General features: G+C 40.3%; 1 protein-coding gene across 22 annotated transcripts in view; it reads right to left on the bottom strand.

Annotated features, from left to right (window-relative positions):
* Positions 1-26,208, bottom strand: part of LOC129718215 (complexin) — a 496,349-nt gene that overhangs the window by 82,217 nt on the left and 387,924 nt on the right. For 19 of the 22 annotated variants that reach the window (XM_055668741.1, XM_055668749.1, XM_055668740.1 and 16 more), the window contains one exon: positions 15,098-15,264. In XM_055668741.1, coding sequence (XP_055524716.1) covers positions 15,098-15,264 — 167 coding nt within the window. The remainder of the gene's footprint in view (positions 1-15,097; positions 15,265-26,208) is intronic. The other 3 variants (XM_055668760.1, XM_055668762.1, XM_055668759.1) reach the window with 2 other exon arrangements.

Genomic DNA, 26,208 nt, shown 5'->3' on the forward strand with positions numbered 1-26,208 from the left:
AGCTGTTGGAGAGAGGGTGCTAGCAGAACAAAGCATGATTAGTGTCAGCTGATACAATCTGGTCGACGGGAGTATGTTGTTGGTTGTTTTGATAGCAACTTGTAGTTTGTATGCAAATATAGAGGAAGAAATTATTAGCTGCTAGTTGCTACCAACAAAGCTTTGCTCAACAATTTGACATACGTTATATCATGGTATCTGTGGGTGCAGCCTAGTTACAAGCCGAAACTGAACCAGTTTTACCAAAGTGCGCTAATTACTAGCATTTGCGAAGACCAAACATTTCATTCGATTCTAGCAAGCGCACAGATTTTCATCGTGCGGTAACGATTACAACCATATTTTAGTGGTGCCTCATAAAATCAATACAACCCGCTGTTAGTCGTGTGTGCAACCATTATCGATAACAGTCTAATTTTGGCCGTTTAATGAGGTACTTTCGAAATCTAACCTTATCGTTGCGAAGAGGTCGTGCTTTGTGGGAAACAGGCACACCTAACTAGGAAAGTTTGTCCATTCATTCGAAATTGTGCGACATTACCAACACAAACACGAATACCTTAATCGACAAAAAAAAAACATTTTGCTTTTTCAGGACGCTCCCCAAAGCGGGCCAGTACCTCATGCCGGATTAATGCTCGTGGAACTTTTTAATTGCATGTAAATACGGTGTACGTACTGCGACGATAAAGTAAACAGTTTCTTTGACATCGGCCGCAAGGCAAGCTGAAAAAAAAAAACAAACTATTTTTTCCCAGCATTTTCTTTTGTAGCGCAGCGTTGTAATGCAAAAACAATATGCATAAATAAAAGTTGCCTTTTTGTGTGCACGGTGCAGGCCAAACAAAGAGCGTCCAGTTTTTCTTTATTTATATAGAACAACTGACCGTCAAGAGTGGTTTAAAAGAAGTGGAAGCAGGCACAGAGTCTACAATGTATTTCGTTTAGTTTCTCGCTGCCTTCGGACGTAATGTTGGTCCTTGCCAGGGACGGTTTGGGTGGAATATGAATACTAATGCCCATCATCGTTGGGCTGGACAATGTCTTCCTGAGTTTTACGGCATAATATAAAGGGTGAAATATTCTTTTTAAAGAGTGTCATAAAACGAGGTAAACTTGGGTAATTGCGTAGCTTCTGTCACTAAAAAGTCCTTGAACTTGAAATTCTGCTTACAAAGTTGTGGTGGAAACGGGGCCGAAAATAAAAAGCGTTAAACTGAAGATTCACTGATGCTGTCGATTTGAAATTCATGAGTCACAGAATTCATCAACAGTTTCAATATTCGTCACTTTGTAATTTTATTACAATCGAAATCCAGATAGCCTCCGAGGATTCTGTCCGAGACTACCTCCTTTTTACCAATTTGCTGACCTTAGTCGCTTTTTACGCGGCTATTTTTACGCAGATTCTGGGAATTACGCGGTTTTTACGCGGATACAGAAATTTACGCGTTTTTTATGCGAACTCCAGAATTTACGCGATTTCTTCTACGCGGATTCCAGAATTTACGCGTTTTTATACGCGGATTCCGAAATTCACCCGTTTTCTACGCGGATTCCGGAGTTTACGCGTTCTTTTCACGCGGATTTCGCAATTTACACGGATTCCGGAGTTTTCCCATTTTTTTCAATGCGGATCCCGGAATTCACGTGTTTTGTTTCTACGCGGATTCCGAAATTTACGCGTTTTTATACGCGGATTCCGAAATTCACCCGTTTTCTACGCGGATTCCGGAATTTACCGGTTTTTTTACGCGGATTCCGGAATTCACACGGATTCTGGAAATTACGCGTTTTTCACGCGGTTTCCAGAGTTTACGCGTTCTTTTCACGCGGATTCCGCAATTTACACGGATTCCGGAGTTTTCCCATTTTTTTAATGTGGATCCCGGAATTCACGTGTTTTTTTTTTCTACGCGGATTCCGGAATTCACCCGTACTTTTACGCGGATTCCGGAATTTACGCGGTTTTTGATTACGCGAATTCCGGACTTCACCCGTTTTTTACGCGGATTCCGGAATTTACGCGTTTTTCAACGCGGATTCCGGAATTTTTAGGGTTTTTTACGCGTATTCTGGAAATGATCGGGTTTTTACGCGGATTCCAGAGTTTATGCGTTTTTCAACGCGGATTCCGGAAATCACACGGATTCTGGAAATTACGCGTTTTTTTAGCGGATTCTGGAATTTACGCGGTTTTCCTAACGTGGATTCCGGAATTTACGATTTTTTATTCACGTGGATTCCGGAACTTAGCGGTTTTTTACGTGGACTCCGTAATTTACGCTGATTCCAAAATTAATGCGGCTTTTTTTCTACGTGGATTCCGAAATTTACTGTTTTTTTTTACGCGGATTCTAGAGTTTACGCGTTTTATAGGCGGATTCTGGAATTTACGCGGCTTTTTTAAGCGTTTTTTACGCGGATTCCGGAATTTACGCGGTTTTTACGCGGATTCTGGTATTTGTGCGTGATTTTTTTTCGCGCGGATTTTGAAGTTTACGCGTTTTTTTCACGCGGATTGCGGAATTTAGGCGGTTTTTTCGCGGATTCCGAAATTTACACAGGTTATTTCATGCGGATTCCGGAATTTTCGCGGATTTCTGAATTAACGCGGTTTTTAATACACGGATTCCGGAATTTACGTGGGTTTGTTAACGCGGATTCCGGAATTTAAGCGTTTTTTTTCACGCGAATTCTGGAATTTACGCGGTTTTTCTACGTGGACTCCGGAATATACGCGATTTTTTTCACGCGGATTGCGGTATTTACGCGGAGTTCAAAATTTAGGCGGGTTTTTTTTACGCGGATTCCGGAATTTACGCGGTTTTCTTTACGCGGATTTTGGAGTTAACGCGGTTGTTTTTCACGCGGATTCCAGAATTTAAGCGGTTTTTTTTTCACGCGAAATCTGGAATTCACGCGGTTTTGCTACGCGAACTCCGGAATATACGCGATTTTTTTTCACGCGGATTGCTGAATTTACGCGGTTATGTTAATGTGGATTCCGGAATATACGCAGCTTTTTCAACACGGATTCTAGAAGTTACACCTTCAATGCAAGCGGATTCCGGAATTTACGCGTTTTTTTCGCGGATTTCGAAATTTACACAGTTTTCTTTACGCGAATCCGAAATTTAGGCGGTTTTTTACGCAGATTCCAGAATTTACGCGGCTTTTTACGCGGTTTTTTTTACGCGGATTCCGGATATAACGCGGTTTTGTTAACGTGGATTCCGGAATTTACACGGTTATTTTAACGCGGATTCCGGAATTTACGTGGTTTATGTTTATGTGGATTCCGGAATTTACGCGTGTTTCCTACGCGGATTCCGGAGTTTACGCGGTTTTATTAACGCGTATTCCGGAATTTAGACGATTTTTTCACGCGGACTCCGGAATTTACGCGGTTTTTTACGCGGATTCCGGAATTCACGTGGTTCTGTTAACGCGGATTTCGGAATTCGAGCGTTTTTTTACGCGGATTTCGGAATTTACGCGTTTTTTTTTTCACGCGGATTTCGGAGTTTACTCTTTTTTTTTTGAAAATCCGGTATCTACGCGATTTCCTTTTACGCGGCACGTATCCTCCGCGTAGAAAGCGACTTTACTGTATTCATTTGTCAGCATCTTTCAACATATTTCAATAGAGCGTACGATTCAGTAAAGTACAATAAATTGAACATGTAATGAGTCACTGGAGAATTTCGATTCGAGTTAAGGGAAGTTAACAGCTTCGCAAAAATTCAAAATCAATAATACAATGTCAATAAATAATGTCCTGAAAAAAAAAAACGTCAGAAAAAGAGTGATGAAAAAACTCAACGAATGTTCAAATTCCCGAGCAAACTAGAATGCGCAAATTATTTCCCCTCCTCCAGCCTTCGGGTTCCGCTCCCATTCGCATCTGTGTGCGGAATTCCATCCGCGCTTGCCAATTTATTGCATGTTTTTTTCCTCCGACGATAGTTGATTCATGACCAGGGTGCCGTATCCCGATTCCTGATCGGCGCTTTTTGTCGCTGTCGTCGCTCGACCCGAATCACGCTGCTCTTGGTCATTAATTTTTATCTTGGCGCTTTTCGCGAGCAACGTACCGCGGCGCGGTTCAGCAGCGTTTGGAGGAATGTTTTCCTAGCGTTGCTCAAATGGGGGAGCAGATTGCCGGTTTGGGTCGTCATTGAAAACTGACCGACCATTAAACGTTGAGTCAGTTTTTTTTCTTTCTATTTGCGATCCAAAGTGGGTGTAGCGACATGCGAGGGCTGGGTTTTCTTTCATCCGTTGTCAGCTACGGCGCTCCTCTGCTTATGGCGGGTGAAATCAGTCAGGAATTCCTCTCGAATCTTGGGTGATGATGATGGCGCTGCCGATGGTGGAGAACGGGTACGCGCTAGGAGGTAGCGATAAAATTTACGAGCATATTTTTCTCGAGTAGATGCTCCCCTTGCATGGGCGCCTGCTGCTAAGGACGTCTATGAGATGGCTCTTGTTAAGAAAGGGGATACCGAAAAATGAAGCTAGAATTTACGGTCCCCTGAAGGTTTTATATTCGGTGTAATATGTATGTGCAATTAGGATAGGGTGTGTAAATGTGTGCGGGTAATGAAACTCGTACGATGAGAGCGCGATAATTCGATCCCCGAGGGATGAAATTTATTTCTTGTGGAGAAGATGGAAAGGAACATTCAGAAACAGATTTGTGCTTTACGAGGCGCTTTTAACATGGATGAGTTTTACTCGAAGGCGTGTTTCTGGCGATTGTATTTGGTTTGTAATCGTGAAATTCATTTCCGAAAAAGAGTTACAGTTTATGCAGCGCCAAGACTGATATAGTTTTCTCTTATAGCAATGATTTAATCATCCAAACGAAACCTTGGGAAAGAATCTGTCAACCGTACGTAGACCCGATTATGTCAATGCACCAACCAGAACAATACGCCTCTCATCATCATGGGACCTATTAGACACGAACTAACATCCGTTTGCTAGCTAAACTGGATCAAAGGATTTCTCCGCTCAGCTGAGGTCTGGCCAACCTTATTCACTTTTACCCTGTTCGGTTCGAAACAGACAAGGATATCGATTCTCGTTGAACACAGGGAACCGAGTCACACATTACTGACGGCTATACTTAGTAGTACGGACTACCGCTTGTCAATCATAGCTTTGAATCCGGTCAATCCGATTGGAAAATTTCGAACCGAGTCTAGGAAATATTGACAGTGGAATTGACAAGGTAAGTTTCTCCACAGCACAGCGGCCACTGCAATGCTGCGATGCACCATGGAATGAAATATTAATTTTCTATTTTCCGGCTAGCCGATTCACTGTGTATAAAGGGTTGGTCTTTTGCCGGTGCTCCAGCACAGTGATTGGATTTTGTGACCACTTTCTTTGCCACGACCGCCCTAACCAGTAAAACCGCCCCAGTCGGAGGTAAGTTCTGCTTTCGAATTCCTTTCGAATCGAATCTTTCAATATTTCAATCAGAGATTATCTTCTGTTTGAATCGTTTCACTAGACATTTCAATGTACATTCATTTTCCACTTGAGAGGGGGCTAGTTGTAGGATGATAGTCATTTGCAAATTAAATTCCGATTGATATCATTTTATTCTCAGGCGGGATTTGGCTGGTGATGGACGAAGTATAGGTCTTAAATAAAGCAGAGCACTAGTTTATTCTTTCAATGATGATTTGATTGCTTGATTAATGCTTTGATTGTTCGATAGAGGGTAGTTTTGATGGCACACTCAACAGCACTGCCTTTAATTACAAGCTTTCAAGAGTTGTGATTAGAACGTATTGCAGTCTTCCCCGAATTCAAATTGGTTTTCTTCCAAAATTTAAACCGAAAAAAGTTAAAATCAATGATCAAATTTTCGGAATCTAATCGTTGGACTGTGAATTGATCAGTTTTGCAAAACATAAAAAATAAACTTCTACTTCATAACACAGTGCAACAAAAATTAACTTTTTCTCCTGCTTTAGCTTCTTTGGATAATTTTTTTATATATTTTGACGCAAAAACAAATTCCCCCGAGTTTGAACACATTTCACCTTAAGGGTCAACAGTGGTGCCATGTTGAACTTAATTGAAATAATAAAGTAATAAAATAATATCAAGAGTGTAAGCGATACTCAGAGATACAATAACACTTTGTCTTCACATGATCCTCCCTTTTTCGCGGGAAGGGGGCCGCATTTAATTTTATCGAAGACGCGATGATTCTGTCTCACAGCTGATGCGAGATTTTTATGTTTTTATCGGTCTTGGCAAAAAATGCGACCCCCTTCCCGCAACAGTGGGAGAATCATGTGAAGACAAATTGTTATTGTATCTTTGAGTAGCACTTACACTCGTTATATTACATTGAACAGATTTCAAATAATTTAATCTAGCGTCGAGAAGAACCGATTTTATTATTGTAGGAGAATGGGGGAAAAATTGAAATGTTAGACATTTTACGTGGACACCTACCAATCGATTCCTGGGACTTTTTTACTCAAAATAAGACATAATTTGACTACCACTAATGCATTACCATTAATGCTCGCACATACCCCATATTATTTCGCTTTGTGAAATATACTAAAACCATGCCAAAACCGTTTCCGTAAAATCACCGTTTTGAGCTCAGTTTTTGTCCGTTTGGTAAGAAAATGCTCATATGTGGACAAACTCTTAGAATTTTGATATTTTACGTTAAAACAAAATGCCGTCGAAAAAACATCAAAAATTTCCGATTTCTCAAAAATTCAAAATGGTGCCACTATTGCCCCTTAAGGTGAAATGTGTTTAATCTCAGTGAAATTTGTTCTTGCGTCAGAATACATGAAACAAACATAGAAGCCAAAGCAAAAAAAAAATTGCACTGTGTAATTAGAAGAGATATGAGCACCAAATTTAAAAGTAGAAAATAAAAGTAAAAAAACCTGAACGGTTTTTTTGTTTGGTATGACGTCTTCGGCAATGTTGAATTTTGTCTTGCCGGAAAAATATACACCGTAAGACAAGAAAAAAAGTGTCTAAGAAAAAACAAAATATTATTATAAATTAAATATCTCAAAAAACCGGATTTCAAGAGTTTGATTTGATACATTTTTTACGGTGTTTATTTTTCTCGGAATAACAAAATCATTATCTACAACTTTGCCGGAGATACTATATCTATAAAACAAACCGTTTTGGCACTCGGATCAATTGGATTCATTCATTTTAAAATTCACATCCCAGTAATGTGAATATTTATCCTAGATCAAATAAAAATATAGTGTTAAACAAACTATAGAAAAACTTATTGCAAAATAATAACAATTATTCCTAATGATCTGAAGTGCATATTAAATACTTCTTCCGGTTATATTATCTTGAAGTGTATGCATCATTCAATGCCTGAGCGCTTTTAGTGTATATTCTCAAATATGCTGATTTTAAAGCTAAATAAAAACAGGATTATTCTAGTATTGTAACGTTTTTGAAAAATGTGCATTTTTTTACTTCATGGAAGCCCCGTCCAGAGCTGTATGTCACCACAGGTCGGCGCGTGGCGATCGCCGACTGACAGTACCCGACAGTCTCGGACCAGCAGCGGAAGATCGCCAAGCAGCGGAAGGCTATGGGTGACCTACCCTAGCCATGATCTCACTGCTTCGGCATAGACCAAACTTGAATCACTGCTCAATTATTCATCTCACAATGCCCCTATATTCATCTCACTGTTAATCATGAATGAATCACATTACCATGAATGAACGTAGTCACAGCCCGTCGTAGTAGGTTACCTAGATAGCCGCTGCAGTTGTTTACGTGAAAAATTGGTAACCTAGGTAACCACTACAGTTGTGAAGATTTATGTCAATTATGTCGGAATATTTCAACATTTTCAGTATGATTTTTTCGTATTAACAGAAACTGATTTGGCAACTCTTGATTTTCTTCAACGCAGTGAAAACAGATGAAAATACATACAGTTGAAATTTAGGAATTGCAGAAATTCATCTCATATATTTCTGCTAATTCAAGCTTGTTTTAGGAAATTTGAGGTTAACATTTCAAAGATTAAAGTATTCTTAGTGTAGTGAGTGATTTTGTTTAGTGATTAAAATGAAAAGTGGTCCGGTAGTGATGAAAAAAACTTTGGTTGGCTGCAGAACGAGTCCCGTTGTAGCCGATTGAATTAAATTAAATGAGTTTTCGAGTGCTGATGCCCGAGTATAATATCAAATTTAGTGCTGTTAAGTGAGTTTTTGAAGATTATACTTTATGAGGAATCTAAAGTGAACTAAGAAGAATCCATTCCATGGATTACCAGATTAGTTTAAGAAGAAAATATGCGTTTTTTCTTGTTTTCAATTTTGTTTACATGTTGAATGAGATGAATATACGGGCTGAGATGAATAATCGAGCAGTTCCCCTAGGCGACTACTCTATTATCAACAAGGATAGCGACTGCAAGGGCAACCCAAAGAACTATGAATGAGTACAAACAAGAAACAAGTGACGGGTGTAGGGGGTCTACCAAATTCCTACGCGCGAGGTGGTATCCAGCGCAGAAAAAGGCGGAGACGGATGCTGCAGAACCCGGTTGCCGAAACGTTAAAACCCCAGTTTCCACACCGGATATAACGGTCGATGGTCCCTTGCTAGTCCAGGCCATCGAAAAGAGCAGGAACAAGCGGCCCAGGATGGCAGCGATTTCCGAACAGCTCACTACGAATAGGAGCAATCTGTCCAGGGATCTGAAGCAGAGCCTCCTCTCGCTTCAGGCCACCATCGATGAAGCATAAAAAGAGTACGCCGAACTTGTAGCTCGGGTTGAAGCCTCCGAAAAGGGGATGAGGACTAGGAGGGCAGCTGAATCTAAGGTACAGCTAGCGTCGCGAGCTAGCACACCAACAGGCTCAAAGGCCGGAACATCGACCGGAGCGGTGACTGCGGGAAACCCATGGGTTATCGTAGTAGGAAAAGGGCGCAAGGAGGGTAAAAAGTGCCAAGACGGAGCGGCGACAGCGAGCGGAGCGGCGTCCGCCAAATGTCAAAAAGGTATGGAGCAGGGGCAGGGGAGACGCCCTCATACTCAAGACTGACGGGTCTAACTACTCTGAAGTCTTGAAGAAAATAAGGAGCGAAACTCAGCTCAATGATTTAGAGGCGAATGTGCGGAAAGGATGCGAAAAACAAGGGCGCTTTCTACAAGCTGGTGGCCGATCAGGTTCTTGGCAAAGAGGTGCAGGTTCGGTCACTCACCCTGGAGGTGACTCTCCAGCTTAAAAACTTGGATTAAATCACCAAGGGGTGCGATATTGAACAATCATCTTTATCATCACAGTAACATTACTGTATATGAGTTGATCACTTTGCGACGTGAAGATAGGACATCAGTATGAAGCAGAAAGTTACAGCGCAGTACATAACCTCATCTCAGAAAAAATAAAAGGCGAACGATCGAGCAATAGTTGCTGTCGCATAGTTTGCGAACATGACAGCAACTTTTAGAAGTATTGTTTTATGTTTGTTTGGTGTATCTTGCAAGCATCACGTTGGCAACTGATATTGAAACCTCAGAATTTTGTTAGTGCAACAAATAATCACCATTTATTATTTTATTATGTTTCAATTGATGCCTGGGTGTGCGGGCGTTGTGGTGGTGCAGGCCATAAAGCTAAGGATTGCGGGGAGTCTCCCAACTGCATGGTATGAAAACGAGACGCCAAAAACTTTATGGGAGACCCCAGGTGCCCAGCCAGTAAACCGGCTGCGAAACAACGGGCATAGGGGTAACGCAACTGAACCTGATCTTGCTACGCGGTTCAGTAGCTGCTATACCAAGCAGTCATTGAGTCACTGTCGGACATCGTCATCGTATCGGACCCCTATCACATCCCTCCCGGAAACGGTAACTGAATCGCGGATAAGTCCAATATGGCAGCCGTATAGACGATGAGCAAGATCCAAGTTCAGGAGGTGGTTTCAACCTCAAACGAAGGGTACGCGTTTGCCAAGGTAAACGGTGCGTTCTACTGCGGTTGTTACGCTCCGCCACGTTGGTCAACCGAAAGGTTCACCCAGATGGCCGGCCAGTTATCCACGGAGCTAACGCCGCTGGTGGTGGCAGGTGACTTTAACGCTTTGCTGTTGGTTGGGGAAGTCGCTCTACGAAACTTAGATCTGGCCAACGCTGGAACCAAATATACATATAGCAGAAATGGTGTGGAGTCGATCATCGATGTGACGTTCTCCAGTCCAGGACCGATCACGAACTGAAGAGGCGACGATGGTTACACCAATAGCGACCACCAGTCGGTTTGCTAGAAAGTAGATAACAACGCCAGGCGGCAAGTGACGGATAGAGCCAACACTCAGACCGTTCGCAGCTGGAAGACATCACATTTCGATGCCGAGGTATTCGAAAAGGCAATGAGAGAAGAGCGCGATGGAGGCAGTTGGCTCCGCCCGACTGCTGACCAACTAGTTGTCATACTATCGCGGGCGTGTGACGCCACCATGCCTAGGACTCGCCAACCTAGGAATGGGAAGCCACTGTTGGACTGACGCGATAGCGGACTTCCGCAGTACGTGCCTCCGTGCAAGACGGAAGATACAGTGTACGCGAACAGACAACCAGAGGATTGGCCGCCACGCAGCATTCGGTTATGCAAGATTAGCGCTAAAGAGTGCGATTAAAGCAACAAGAGGGCCTGCTTCGATAGGTTATGCGCAAGTACCAATACTAACCCGCCAACAGGATCGGCCAAGACCAAAGGCGCGTTGGTGCCTGCAGAGCGATCACCAGCTATGCTGGAGCGTATCATCGGAGGACTCTTTCCACGCCACAAGCCCAGTTCTTAATATCCGGCAGTCGAGAGTCGTGTCCGACGTTCCAGTATCTCAGATACAGACCAGAAATGGTCAGCCAACCTGCCGAACATTCAATCCGTAAATGACGACAGCCGTGTCGAGATCGAGGAAGAGGTAAGGGTTACGAATGAGGAACTCATCATGATCGCCAACTCCCTAAAGGTGTGCAAGGAACCGGGACCGGATGAAGTTCCTAACCTGGCAATGAAAACGATCCCCGGGCTGTTTCGGGCAGTCATGCAGAGGTGCCTGGATGACTGCCTTTTCCTGGAGAGGTAGAAGTGGCAGAGTTTGGTCTTACTGCCGAAGGCTGGGAAACCGCCAGGGGACCCATCGGCATACAGACCTATCTGCCTGCTGGACACTGCGGGCAAGGTACTTGAGAGGATCATCCTGAGCGCTTGCGCTCAGGAGCATCCTTGTACAGGTGTCGCTTTACAAGATTCTGGAAAATTACTTCCAGAACCGAGTACTTGTCTATAACACGGAGGAGGGTCAAGAGAACGTCCCAAAGACCGCGAGAGTTCCGCAAGGTTCTATCTGGGACCAGTGTTGTGGAATGTCATGTATGATGGGGTGTTGAAACTCAAGTTCCCTGTAGGAGTTATAATCGTCGGCTTTGCAGACGACATAACGCTAGAGGTCTACGGTTAGTCGATCGAGGAGGTCGAGTTGACGGTTGCGCACGGTATACGCAAGGTCGAATACTGGATGCACTCCAGCAAACTGGAGTTAGCGCACCATAAAACGGAGGTCACGGTTGTGAATAACCGCAAATCAGAGCAACAGGCGGTGGTCATAGTCGGAGACTGCACCATTACCTTAAAGCAGCGGTTCTTAACCTTTTTTTGTCTGCGTACCCCTTGGCGATATTTCTCATGTCGATTGTATACCCTGGCTTGGAATGTTCTCGCAGAGTGGAAGAGAGTAATGGTGTGGTAGTTCAGTTCAGTTTTCAAATCGAACCATGGTTTGTTTGATTGCTACAGTCATGTTTTAAGAGCAAGTACCCTCAGGGGTACGCGCATTCCAGGTTGAGAACCGCTGCCTCTTTGCGATCTTTGAAGCTTTTGGGGGTTATGGTTGACAATAAACTTACATTTAAGAGTAACATCAACTATGCTTGCAAGAGAGCTTCAACGGCTATGGCAGCACTATCTCAAATATTGTCGAATAACTCAGCGCTGAATGGCAGCAAGCATAAACTTCTTGCCAGCGTGGTTTCTTCCATACTTAGGTATGGAGGCCCAGTATGATCCAAGGCTAGGTACTAACAGTTATCGTGGTAAACTGGAAAGTACTTACAGGCACATGTGCCTGAGGGTTGCGAGTGCGTTTCGTACAGTATTATACGACGCAATCTGCGTCCTGTCCGACATGATGCCTATCAGCATAGCCATTAGGGAGGACGTAGAAAACTTCGACCAACGTGATACATGATCCAATTCCACCGACTTATTCCGGTAGTATCCGGATGGGTCGGGAGGTGCCACGGAGAAGTTAAGCTCAGCCTGACACAGATCCTGTCAGGTCATGGTTGTTTCCTTTTTACATAAACCTTTTCCACAAATTAACCGGCTCTTTCAGTTGGTTTCGAGGTACGATGCTGGTCTAAAAAGCCAGTCGTCGCATGTTCGAATCTTGACTGGGAGATTGGAGTCAATAGAATCGTGGCGCTAGCCTCGCAATTGCTGCGAAGACTGTGTCGAATAAACAGAAGGTCAAAATTCCAGAAGGAATGTAGTACCTGGGCTTTGCTTTGCTTACAAATATAATTAAAATTAAATAATTAAAAAAACTACCAATAGCATAAATCTTCAGCCCATAGAAACATGTTTCATGAGTGCAAAGTTTCAGCCAAATCTGGATTGACAAATATAAAAATAAATTTGGGATTTTGAAATTGTTCGATTATTCAACTTTTTTTAACTAGCAGAATCATCAAAATGATTGAGAATTGACGAAACATCATATTTTCACATGTACCAAAATTGAAAAATTGGCAAACTAAGTTTTGTCAAAATCTCCAAAAATGTAAAAGGTGGGTTTGCAAAACTACTTCGAGAAGATACTAAAATTTTGTTATAAATTGTTATATTGGGGGGTAACAGTTGAAAAACTTGCGGCTCATTAATCACGAGCTCGATTTCTGTTCCCGAGGTTTATTTTAGACAGATGATTAAAAGGCTGCGCTTTTTTAAGAGGTTCTGTCTGTTCGTTTTGGTATTGAATCTCATTCGTTTTGGTATTCAGCAGAATAAGACTGATGGACTTCACGTAACAATATGACCCGTATTGTGTTGCGGTTTGGAACGACAAGCGAATTCTGCTATTCGTGTCGGATGAAAGCAGATAGCAGAACATGCAGTGCACCCCCAACCACGCAACAGTTTATACACTGTTGCGTGTTGCATATTGCAGCTGTGCGGCTGGGGGAGAGACAAATTATGTTCGTTTTGGATAGAAGCAAAAAGCAGGGAGAGCCACATGCTCAGACACACAAATTTAACAGTTATCAGTTTTTAATGGCTTCATAGCTCGAATTCAATATGTCCTCAAAGAGATGATAAAAGGAGGATTCAACCCCTACAATTGGTTCATAATTAACCCAAATAGGTTCAACGAGATTGGCACGTCTTAAATTTGATGTTTTCGTGGAAATGAGAAAAATATTTTTTGGCGGTAATTTTATGATATCGACAGCTGAGTTCATGACTGGCACAACTATAAATTGGTAGTTTTGCTTTTGAAAACACTCTTGACCACTCTTGTTTTTGACTCTTGAGAACTTGTTTTTGAAAACTCTTGAAACGTAATAAACGATCATTCAAACGTTACCACGGTGCGCTTCATTTTCCATGCATAAATTTATATTTTCTGGAAAGAATATTTCATATTTTTTTTTTTCAAATATTGCAAAAATGTAGCGTACTTAATATTTGTTTTTAGCGCATGTTTTTATGCGGAAGTGCCTTCCGAATATAAAAATTCTCCTTGAAAGAAAACAAAAACTAATAAAACCACCTTTTTTGAAGTAACTAACGAGGAGACACCCCCCAATTTTTGATGGTTTCATGACACCAGAAAAAAATCTTAAAATGAAAATTAATATTAACAGGACGATGACTATAAACCAGTATTGGGGGTCCATTTGAAATGCACCCTGATCACATCGGGGAAAGGTTTCCAACCCGCAAGATATCTTGAAAGAAGATGCAATAAAAACCTATCAACCTAAGCTCGACACAACAAAGACCGGAATCGCCGCAGCTCTTGGCACTCCGCACCGACCAGTAGGACCCTGCTGGGCCTTCAATACAATTCCCATCAGAGCACTTTTCTCCGGTAAACACAATCACATCCTGTACTTGGTGGTGTACAGTACAAATACCGTAAAATGAAACTATCAAAAAGTTATTTTCCTATCGTTTGTCCCGACAACTACCGCGCCGCCGCCGCCGCCCATTTGTGCAGATCGTGCGATAACATCCGGGCAAGATATAGCGGACTCGGTGTGTGGGAGTTTTTTTATTGTCTGGTGGCCTGCTGTTCGGCACCTCTTTCGGAAAGGACCAACTTCATAGACCGTAGAGCACACTAGTGGCGGAAAAAATGTTAATGTTTCCTCTTTTCACATCTAGAGAGTAGCAGAGTAGGAAGCGCAACTAGACCGGATGGCCTAGACTGAATGGTCTCTCGCCTCGTTACGAGCAGCCCCAGGCCATCGGTAAGGAAAATTTATTGATGTTATTCCTAGCACCTTGTTCTGCTTTTTTTTATTGCGTGCCAAGTCTGTTTCAAACACCCCTCGGTTTCGGGTTGACGGGTGGCGTCTGAATTTCTCCCGGAGGCTGCTCTCTGTTTACACCTCACCTTTAATTTTTGAGTCTATTGGGGATGCTAAAAAAGCGACTGAACAACCAGGAGCAACGGTTCAAATAAACAGTTTTCTTTCATTTACAAAGTGAGTCAGAGGGCGCAAAATACACGAGGACTTAACTTCAAAACGGTTGTACGGCACTTGTCGTAAAGTTGTTGACAGTGCCAAATTTTTGAAGCATCCTTTTGCCTGTGCCATCAGCAGCATATGGCTGTTAATTTGCCGGCCTTCGTCAGCAGCCAAAAGTGTCACCAGAACTCAAAACGGTCGGTCCTAAAAGGACGGATTCTTCCGCGGAAAACCTTTCACACGAAGCATAGACCAATAAAAAGCGAAATGGTTCTCTGTACTCACCTTGTCCCGAATCTCCTGTCGCATCTTTTCCCGCTCCTCTTCCATTTTGCGGTGTTTCTCCTTTCGTCGCTCTTCGGCCTCGCGGATCGCCTCTTGACGTTCGCGCTCGGCTTCCTCCTCCTTCTCTTTGTCATTCTCATCGTCACCTCCATCTCCTCCAACAGCGCCTGGAAAGTTATAGCACACATTACAAACGGGTATAAAAATGGAGAGAGGGAAGTGGCTCGCGCGGGGGGTCGACGCTATCTCAGTCTTACAGTGTCACTGAAGTGCAAATAGGTCCGTATAAAATATAATAGTATGAAACACCTCCCCACCGCCCTTAACTGCGAGTTCAATTATAGTGGCCGCCAGCAGACCGGGGGGTTCTTAGTTTAGCTAGTTTCGAAGAAAAGTCTGATGGACGAGGGGTCCTGCCATAACGCAGTAGGATATACATTAGTGTTAATTATTCGAATGGAATAGTCGTGTCGGGGCTTTCCTTACCAGCGTGTGATCAAGCGCGTCCGAGCGAGAGACGCCATAATTGGATTACCCCTCGGTGTGAGCTGAAACGTGCACTGAAAAGAAAGTTACTTTTCATGTTGCTGTCGTGTTACAGACGTCGCTCCATAGCGCAGCCAGGCAGAGTTATTTCGGGAGTTGTCTCTTCAACGCTGACAGATGTAATTGATTCTTTCGTAGTGGTTCGAAAGAAAATCGCATTCTTGGTTTTGGAAAATTCTTCACCACGCGCCTTTCAGTTCATTGAAATTCCGGCTTGCTTCTGTTTATTCAAAATTTTGTCATTTCTGTCTGTTACAATGATGAAAATTACCATCGTCGCCAGCCGAGCCGAGGGCTCCGATGGCAGCCTCGGGTTGTCTGTCATACCGAGCAGAAAATGGGATTGAAAATATGATTAGCGTCGATGTGATTATTAGGTTAGCACAGCAATTTGAATTTACAACTGAGCTCTGCTTGAGCAGCCCGAGCGTAGAGATAGATAGCTAGTAGGAAACTTTAAAAGTCTTCGGTCGGCTGTGTTCCCATACCTCGGTACGGACACACGCAGGTCTGACTTTCTACCGAACGTAACCGACTGTGGGTGGCCAGTTACCGCAGGCTAAGTCCTCCATTTTCTAAAGCAGCCCAGAATTGATTGCTTCAGCTGGGGCAGATTCTTCGAACGACTTGTCGACACGACACGAAGAACGAACTGTTAGTAATAGACCTCGGTTAGGAAAAATAAAGGAAAAACATTTGACCAAAGGCTGTTCCAGTGGGTGGCAGCTCGGTTGCGTAGGGATTTGTGCTGTATCCAGCAGAGGTTATGTGAGTGTTTTATTACCTGAAATAAAGTCGATTTTCGTTGTGCGTGTTTAATGCTGTGCTGTGTGTTAATATTTCTGGCCTTAATTCAAGCTATGAAAACGGTCTGGTTTAAACTTATTGACTGTATAGAAAGTTTCTTGTAGCAATTGATGGTCGCACCGATTAAAATAAAAAATTGACATAATTTCAACATCATTTTTCGACATCAGTAAGTTTATGTCATTCGAGTATACCAAATAAATGATGGCACCTAATAATTATTTGTCAAACAACAGCTGACCCAAATTGGCATAACATAAAATATTGCTGGTTTATAGATCGAATATTGCCTGTTGTTAAATAAAAGGCTTGGCTGTTGTAATTGTTGCCTGGCAAGTTATATTGAAAAACATATTCTCAGTAGTGATAGCTGAATTTGCTATCCTTTGTAAACCGTTAAACAGTGAGATTTTATGTGCGTTATGTCTCAAGCTCAAGCCCCTGCTAGCACGGACACGTTAGAATTACTCAAGCGTGTAGGTACAGGAGAAGAGAATGTAGGCTGTATCATTGAATGAGAAGGAGCTATCCTCGATGCTTTGATTTCGATTGTCTTTCTGAGAGTTATTTGGTTCATAGCGTTTTTTGCGTTGCAAGTTTTTTCTTATTATTTTTTGTGCTTTTTTGAAAATTATAAGAAATCACACATTAAAGTCGCTTTAACGCGTCTATTTCACGCGAATTTCGGACTTTACGCAATTTTTACGTGCCTTCAAAAATTTTTGTGAATTGCCAGTAAACATTCATTTTTTACGCTGATTTTTTTTTTTGATGATTTTAGTTCTTATAATCGTTCCATAACTTTATTTTTCTGAACCTTCTTAATAAATTTTTCCAAAATTTTATAAGATTCGCAGGTGGAGTTAGCTTAGATTTTTCGAAAGAATCTAGTAGATAGCATGGAAAACTTATTACAAGTTTAATTTGTTTTGCGGGTGACAGAGCTCAAACAGTTTTTACGCGACTATCGGAATTTGTGTGAATTGTGGAGTTAACGCGTCGCGTATTGCTTGTATTTTTTGCTCTTGCTCGTCCCTCTGTGAGTTTATCTTGAAGTAACTTTCTGCTATGCTAGCAGTTCTTTGTTTCGCTGTTTAACCTTGAAAAAGTTAAGCTGTCATTCAAGTTAGTTTCATTTTTTTTCTGTTAGTATTCCTTCCTCCTAATTTTAAACTTCCGTTTTTTTTGAGAATTAAGCAATTTTCACTCATTTTCAATTTTCAATAACAATACTGTCATTTTTCGTAGCTATTTTTACTAGATTTCGAAGCTTAACACTAGCACCGTTTATTACCATCACGGATTTAGCTTCAAGCTGGGGGAAGTATTTTTCTAGGTTCCCTTTGAAATAATCCCAACTTTGGTGTCGATTGGAATACTCCCTGCTCTGTGAGACTTCCCTCTTTGTTACAAAAACGCGAAACGCCCTTACAATTTATAGACGAAAGATGTCCCAAAAATTCTGGTGGATGGTTTTTAGAGAAAATAAACCAAGGAATTTAGAAAAAAAATATTTTTTTTAAACAAGAAGTGTTGCCAGATAGATTATTTTTATATTTTAAAAATACATTGTTCGGCAAATGCAACCATTTTTATTTAGAAATTGATAATTTTATTGTGTTTCTTGAAAAATTTCACGTAAGAAAAAACTACCACCCCAAGGTAAAATGAGTCAATTTCGAGATATACCTTTTTCACGAAACCAATTTTGATTTTCTCCGTATAATATTTTATAAAATTTCTGTTAGTCTTCCTTTCTCTCAATTTTTTATACTTCTGTGTTTCTTTTGAGAATGAAACAACTTTTGTCTTTTAATTGTTAATAACATTACAGTCATTTTGAAAATGTTCTGTAGTTATTTTTACTCTATTTCGTAGCTTAACATGAGCATTGTTATTTTTTTAACGCAACAACGAGTTGTAATTATACAAATTCATGCACAAATCTTTGAGTTTGTTTTTGATCTGAGTCAGTAAATAGGATAGAATCGTTTTCTCTAATTAAAAAAAAAAAATTAAAGGAAGGAATATGAGAATGACGTTTTCCTGCTACAGTTGCAATACTGGGATTTGCTTAACAACCTTTTTTTTCTTGCACAGACATCAAGGAGATACAGACAGTTCAGGATAAGGAAAAAGTCCCATATTTAAATATAAAGGTATAGGTAGTTTAAATTTTCTGGCTGTGGATTTCAACCTGGATATCGTGATTTACTATTTCTAGTACAGACTCAAATCAAATACCTGACAAGTTTTTGAACAAAATATTTCCAGGTTTCATACACCCAAAACAAACGGAGAAAATTTTGTTACCTTTGAGCAAAAATTAATCACTTTTTTTTTGTCTACGCGTTTGATATGTAACTGAAAAAGAACATACAACCAAGATCCGCAATGCATGTGTTAGCGAGCCTTCGTTCGTTGCATTTGGTATCGATGCATCGATGTCCCCTTCATTCATACATTAGCAGAATCTCTCCCGTAGCTTCCTTATATCAAGTGTCTAATTAGAAACACCTCTGATATGTACCCTACTGTTTACTTGAAAATAAAATGGTAAGGTACCGTGTGACCGAAGTTGCTGGAGATGCGAAGATTGGTTTTTTAGATGGGCACGCGTTTTGTATCATCAAACAGGTCCAAATCAGTTTCCATGAAACGAAGGGTGTGCTTTTGAACATGGCTTGCATCCGACTGCAAGAAAGCAAATGTTTGTGTTCTTCTATAACGCAGTTTACAGGTTGTGATGTTATTTTAGGAGGCATATGAATCTCTTTGAAATTATTAACGTTTGCATATTATAATGGCCATTATTGAACAGTCGTAATCCGTAACATGTACAAAATATATGACAGTATGTGTTGTTGACTGCAAAAGTCGTTAAGTAACAAATTTGTTACAAAAGCGAGAGTTTTTCCTTTTTGCTCTTAAAGTAGCAAGGAAATATTCTCAGTCAAAAATGAGTAGAATTTGTTTATTTTTTTGGGTTCACATTGGTTTCAACACTTGCATTGTCTTATTTTGATTTTGGCTGGTGTTTTCGTTTTCATTCAATCGTTAAACTTTTTTTGATTGAAAATATATAACTGATATTCTTCAATCTAAACATATAAAAACCTCTTCAGAGCCAGCTTTATCCTGGGCCATATTCCGGATAACTGGCTGAAGGTGAAGGTAGGGTTTATCCCCAAAGTTGGAAGAAAGGGCAAAACCCTATCGAAGACTTCCAGCCCCGTAAGTCTGACTTCATCACTTCTCAAGTTGATGGAGAAAATAATGGATAAATATATCCGTAATGAGTTTCTTAAAGCTCCCCGCTGCATAGGAACCAACGTGTCTATCAAAGCGGCAAGTCTACAGAAACTGTATTTCTGTTTGTATTTCTTAAATAAAATTGAAGGCGTCTAAGAATGGCTGAAAGGTAGTAGTAGGCCGAATCGTCACGCAAATCAAAGTTTTTTTTAATTTTTTTTTTATGTTAGTCAATTATGGTTTCAATAATATGATACATAAATATTTGTTTCTCTCAAAAATTTAAAAAATATTTTTGCTCCAAGACAAGTTTAAAAGTTTCTAAATGACATAAATTTTATAGGGTGAAAAAACAAAAAATCGCTTTTTATTGCAAATATGGTTTGCAATTAATTTGTGCATTTTTTAAAAAAGGAGCGCTATTAAGTTCTTGCTATTTATCAATAGATGGCACAAGCAGCAAGTGCTGGTCGATTTTGACATATCTAGATAGTGATGAACCAAGCTGAGACATATGGTAAACGAACCACTTCGACTCGTTATTGATTTTATTGTGGCGTCATATAATTAAAGTTGTGTGAAAGATCATCAGATCAGATTCTTTACTTTTAGCATTACTTTTCTTTATTAATCCAAAGAAAATGACGGCTGAAGCTTATCGTGAGTTTAAGACATTTCAAAGGAAATGCTGCTCTTATGTGCAATGATTGATTCCATCATTTTCGAGACGGTTGTTTCGATGTTGTTCACGCGAAGGAAGGCCAAAAACCTTTGCAGACGCTGAAATAGAGAAATTGCTAGATGAGCATTCATGTCGACCGCAGGAACAGCTTGCGGTATTCGGTATTGGGCGCTAAGTCCGCTAAGCCATTTCCAAGCGGCTGCATGCTATGGGAATAATTTAAAAACTTAAAAGACAAGGAACCTAGGAACGTTGAGCGTCGTTTTTCGCCTGTGAACAGCTGCTCTAGAGGCAAAAAAGACGGGTCTTCTTTATCATATCGTGATAAGTGATGAAAAATGGATTCGTTACAGTGATTCAAAGAAAATAAAGTCATGGAGACTGCTTGGGCATGCTTCTACGTCGTCGACTCGGTCGAATATTTGTTGGGAACAGCCTCTATTCTCTTTTTAATTCGTTCTGAGTGGTTTTCTCCAATTCAACCCGATTTCTGAATCGATTCAAATAGATTGAATCACATTAGCACAGACATCGAAAAGATCCAAATGGTCCAGATTCCAAATCATGATTTTGGTTATCAAAATCGACCTGTGTGACCTAGTTTGATTTTCATAATACAGACATCTATAAGATAAACGTCTGATTAGCCTTATGGAAATACTTTAGTTTTCGGAGAATCAATAAACTAAAATAGTAGGAGGGTGGTATCTAAGACACGACCACATGATGTAGATCTACGGCAATTTTCCATATATCGATGCTTCGGAGAAATCGTCTTCTGCCGATCCTTCGCACGCTTCTGGGAATCGCGCTTATACATCATCTTCATATGGCATAGACATTGCGAGGCTTGAGATGTTCGTACACATTCTCAATATATTCATTTGTTCACTAAAGAAACTGCTCTGCAAATGGCTATCGCTGTAAAACTGTAATACAAAAATTCGGCGTCTGTATGTTACCGGTACGGACATGGAATGGAAATGATTGTAAAATGGTTTCGTCAGTTACTTGGAAAAAGGGCGGAGCGCAGCAGAGTAGGAAATGGCAAGAAAAAACTCGAGAATTCGATTATAAGCTTATTTGCATGGCTTAACAGCCACCAGATATACGGGTGAAACAAGGCACGAGATGACCGGTACTATTTTGCATTTTCTTCCTTTTCACGGTCAGCATTTAGCGTCTTGGACTTCAAAATGGCATTTGGAAAAAAGTTTTGGCCTTTGAGCGTCATTCTGGTTCCGGAAACACCCATGCTAATAGGTGCTAATAGGTCATGTTCAGCTGTTTTGCAGAACCCGGATGTTTCCATCTTAAATTTAAAGATGGCGTCTTGAGTCAATTTTTGGCTCCTGTGCATTATTTTAGGCTGTTTTAAAGGAAAACTGGTCTCTGTTCTGTATCTGTTTAAATTTTCAATGAAACCAGAGTGTCGAACCAACACGAAAATAATTTTTGCTTTCAAAAACGTTTACATGCCAAATTTGGTTCAATTTACTTGTTTAGTTCTAAAGATGTAAAAAAATTTGTGTTTCATTTGCATGGAACCACGTCTCTTCCAGAAGAGTCAGGGGTGTCGAACGATATTTTTTCTTGCTTCCAATAACCTTAACATGCCGAATTCGGTTGTATTCGCTTGATTGGTTCTCGAGTTGTGCGAAATTTGCGTTACATTTGAATGGGACCCCTCCCTTCATGAACAGAGAGGGGTCACGAACTATCTTAGTAACCTTTGCTGGCCCCTATCTAGGGGTTCTATCTTACTCTAGGGCTCCTGTTGTATTTGAGTATTTTGGTTTTCGTTTAGGAGCCATCCACATACAACGTGGACAGCTTTCTGGGGGAGAGGGGGGGGGGAGTTGGGTTGGCTAATGTCCACGGTCCATACAATTTTTTTAGAATTTATATGGACAGTTGTCCACGGAGGGGGAGGGGGGGAGTCAAAATCGATAAAAATCTGTCCACGTGGTATGTGAATAGCCTTCATTGAAATCGTTTTGAAAGTACTGAAATCCGAAACGAACATGTTTGATTCTGACGAAACCTCGGATTACGGCTAGAGGATACGTGACTTTTCTAAAGGTATTCACACCATTCTGTCCAAAGTTTTATTTTTGAAAATGGTGTATATATTTTTGTTAGGTGAAATCCTTAAAAAATGTTATCTCAAAAGCTTTGATTTCTAAAAAAATTTGTCTAAGAATGAAATGAATAAAATTTATTTCCTAAACTGAAAAAATTTACATTGCAAAAAAACTATTTCAAACTGAGAGCAAAAGAGCATATTTTTTATAGAATACACCCTTCACATGTTTTTTATTTGAACCACAGGGATCTTGAGATTTTTGATGAGAATATCAAATTTCCAACCACAAAACAAAATGAAGTAAAAAAATATTCTTGAAAAATTTCGCACAGCTACTAAATTTAGGGATGTTAATTTGAACATTTCTAATTTAAATTATAATAAAAATCGTTATTTTTAGTAAAATTATACGTTTACATAGAAAAATCGAATAGCGAAATGAACAACAATTTGTTTCTCCAAAAAATCAAAAAATAATTTTTCCTCCATCTTGTGACAAGTTTAAAAGTTTCCAAAAACGATGTTTGAAATAAATAAAAAATAAAAAAAATATTGAAAATATAATTTACAATATTTGTACATCATTAAAAATTATGAAACAGTTGCGCAAGTTCTCACTATTTATCAATAGATGGCATCAGCATGGAGTACTGGTCCCAAGTGTAGTTGTGTGAAAATAACAGAATTCGTGTTACTTTTCTTGTTTCATAAAAAACCGATGGCTTGAGTGCATCGAGAGTTAAAAAGTTTACGAAAACGCTGCTCTAAGTGAAACTAGGTGCCGTAATTGGTTCAATCACTTTAGTGTATGGTAATTTCAATGTTCACGGCAGTCTAAGAGAAAGAAAACCATCGATGACATCGAATTGGAGGAATAGCTTGGTTTGGTTCGGTATTAGAATTTACCCGCCAAACCATTAGCAAGCCATGATTTTAAGCCAAGAAAGCGTCATCGTTTCGTCTGTAAACAATGGCCCCAGCGGCAAAAAAGGAAGGGTTTTCTTCATCACATCGTAACCTAAGAGTAGTTCCACCAAAAATGTCCCAGTTTTAATATTTTTTTTTTCACCTGTCATTTTTGATTTGGCTGACACTTTGCATAGACGCTTCTAGAGACAAAAGATGAAATTTAGTGCTATTGGTTAATTTCTCTAGAACACGATTCGTTTTTGAAAAGCTATTTGAAAATGCTATATTGGGAAGGTATTACAAATATCTTAGGAGTCAAAACGATTAAACTGGTTTGACGTTTTTGAAGTTGTACCTAGATAATAATTTTGTCTTTTTATTTATTTAACTTTTTTTGTTTTGATTTCTCCATTTTCGGACAGTCCTTATTGTTTAGGTAATCATTCGTAGTTTTCATAAAAAAAACAGATTTTGAGGAAACTATCTTTTTTAGATAATTATTTTTGATTTTTCTTTAGAATTTTTTTTTCTTGGTGTGTATTTTTTCGGAAAGACAAAATTATTATATACAACTTTGCCAAAGGCACTATGTCAAGCGAACAAACCGTTCTGGCATAGTATTTCTGGCAAAGTTGTAGATAACAATTACGTTTTTCCGAAAAAAATATACACTCTAAAAAAGAAGATGTCACACTGGTTAAACAAACCGTTCGGGCTCTATATTTGTTATCTTCAATAACTTCGCAATATAGAATTTTTATATAGCTTCTCAAAAACGAGTCATGTTTTAAAAAAAATTCATTCATCAGCACAAAATGGCATCCTTTCTCCTTAGAAACGACAATGCAAAGTTTCAGTCATATCGAAAATGGCCGATTAAGTTGGTTTATTGTTTTTTGTGGAATTGCACCTACGGAAAACGGAATGTCGTTTCTTTAGAAAAATATACACGCTGCTAAGGGTATACTGTGTATTTGGTAAGACCAAATCGGTGTTGTTTACCGAATAAAATCATCACTGAGGAATAGTGTCGACTTCAATTGGTGTGATTAGGCTAAGCATTGCACGAAAAACGGCCGCAATACGAATAGATGCACGAACAAGTGATTCTGCTGCATGACAACGCTAGGCCTCATACTACCAAAGTTTGGGAAGTGCTGCCTCATCTGCCACACTTCTTAGATATTGCGCAAATATTTTTTTCAAGTCGAGAAATCCATTTTTTACGACTCATCCATAGATAACATTTTCGAATAGATTTGAGTTTTTGAGGTACATTTTTTTGAAAATTCAGCCAACTAAAACTGATACGCCGTTTCAAAAAAAATTACACTTGAGTCAGAATGGTCCAAAAACCTGTGGAGAAGTCATGGGTCCTCTATACTCTTTCTCCTTGCATCTGACTTTTTTCACAAGTGTATCTTGATTTTAGTAGTAAATATAGTTTATTTTTCCTAGCACAGACATCAATAAGATACAACGTTTGACCAGCGCTTTTGGAAATATTTTTGTTCTCGAATAGCCAATAAACTATAAAACAAGAAAAGTATGATGACAAAGAAGTAGCAAAATTTTAGTTTCTCAGCAGCTTATCACGAATAAAGCAGTAAATTTCATTCCACAAGCCGTCATTGTGATGACGCTCCAAGACTCTAACGTTTAAAGCATGCTGACTGCAGTCAACCGATAGTTCAATATTTCATAAGACGTCAGGATAACGCCAGGTTTTACGCTTTCTGACGTGGCTACATAAGCAAGGTCCTAATCGTTACGAGAGCTCAAGGAAAAGGTTTACTTAACGATAGAATAATGGCTCTTGTACCTTACACACACACACACACGCACACATCGGGATCTCGGATGATGGAAGGAAAAATGTGTCAAACCCGGCGTTTGCCTATTTCCGGTTGGCTGAAGAAGAAAATCTCGTTAGGTTGTTTATTCGCTGCTTCGTTCGGTTTTGGAGAATCGCCAGACACAAGTTTTGCATTCCAGGCCATTTGCGTTCGCTCCCGAGCGTGGTTACGATTATGGTTACACGAGTTTTGTTTTGCATACTGAAAGTCGGCAAGTCATCAAACGACGATCGACAACATTACCAGCGGGTGCTTGCGTTAGATATCGTATTAAGTAGAGAGCAAAAAAAAAAAACGCTGGTAATGTCGTGGGTATGTTTCCACATTTATTACCGTCGAGGGTGGTTGGCGTTGGCCTAGGACTAGAGCCTATGTTTAGGTTGAAACAACGATGATTACGATGATGGTACATTTCACCCAAAAATATATAATCAAGAGTGAAACGTTGGTAGTTGTTTCGAAATTCAATTTAACCTCTCTACCATCCTGTGCTCCACTCAGCAGTAGCAACTTTTATCGCTTTCGGGCAGAAACACGAGCGAATTGAAATCAATGAACTTTGACTTTCATTTTAAGGAATGGCCTTCCTTTTTTGGTTGGTTGGTGGGATCCAGAAAATGAATAACGAGTTCCAGCTGGCTTGAATTATTCGGGTTATGCCATCAATAAAACCAAGTATCCGTAGCAAACAGCAGAGAGGACTGGTGAGGATGAGGACCGTCCGTCGCACCATTTATTATTACTGCCTAAGGGTTGGGGAGCGACCAGATGGCGGCTCTTGGTGCGTTTCTCGTCGCCAGCTGGTCCCGTTCGAAGGACTGTGCGCTATTATTGTTTGATGAAGCATTGCCTAGCTTCCCCTTGAACGAGCAGTTTGATAAAGTTTGATTTTATCGCTGCCAGAGACCGTGCCGTGACTACAAGCGCAGTGTGCTTTCGTGCTGTTGTCGATTTTATAGCGAGGTAAAAAGTG

The sequence above is a fragment of the Wyeomyia smithii genome, chromosome 1, assembly GCF_029784165.1.
Source record: "Wyeomyia smithii strain HCP4-BCI-WySm-NY-G18 chromosome 1, ASM2978416v1, whole genome shotgun sequence".
Classification (NCBI taxonomy): Eukaryota; Metazoa; Arthropoda; class Insecta; order Diptera; family Culicidae; genus Wyeomyia; species Wyeomyia smithii.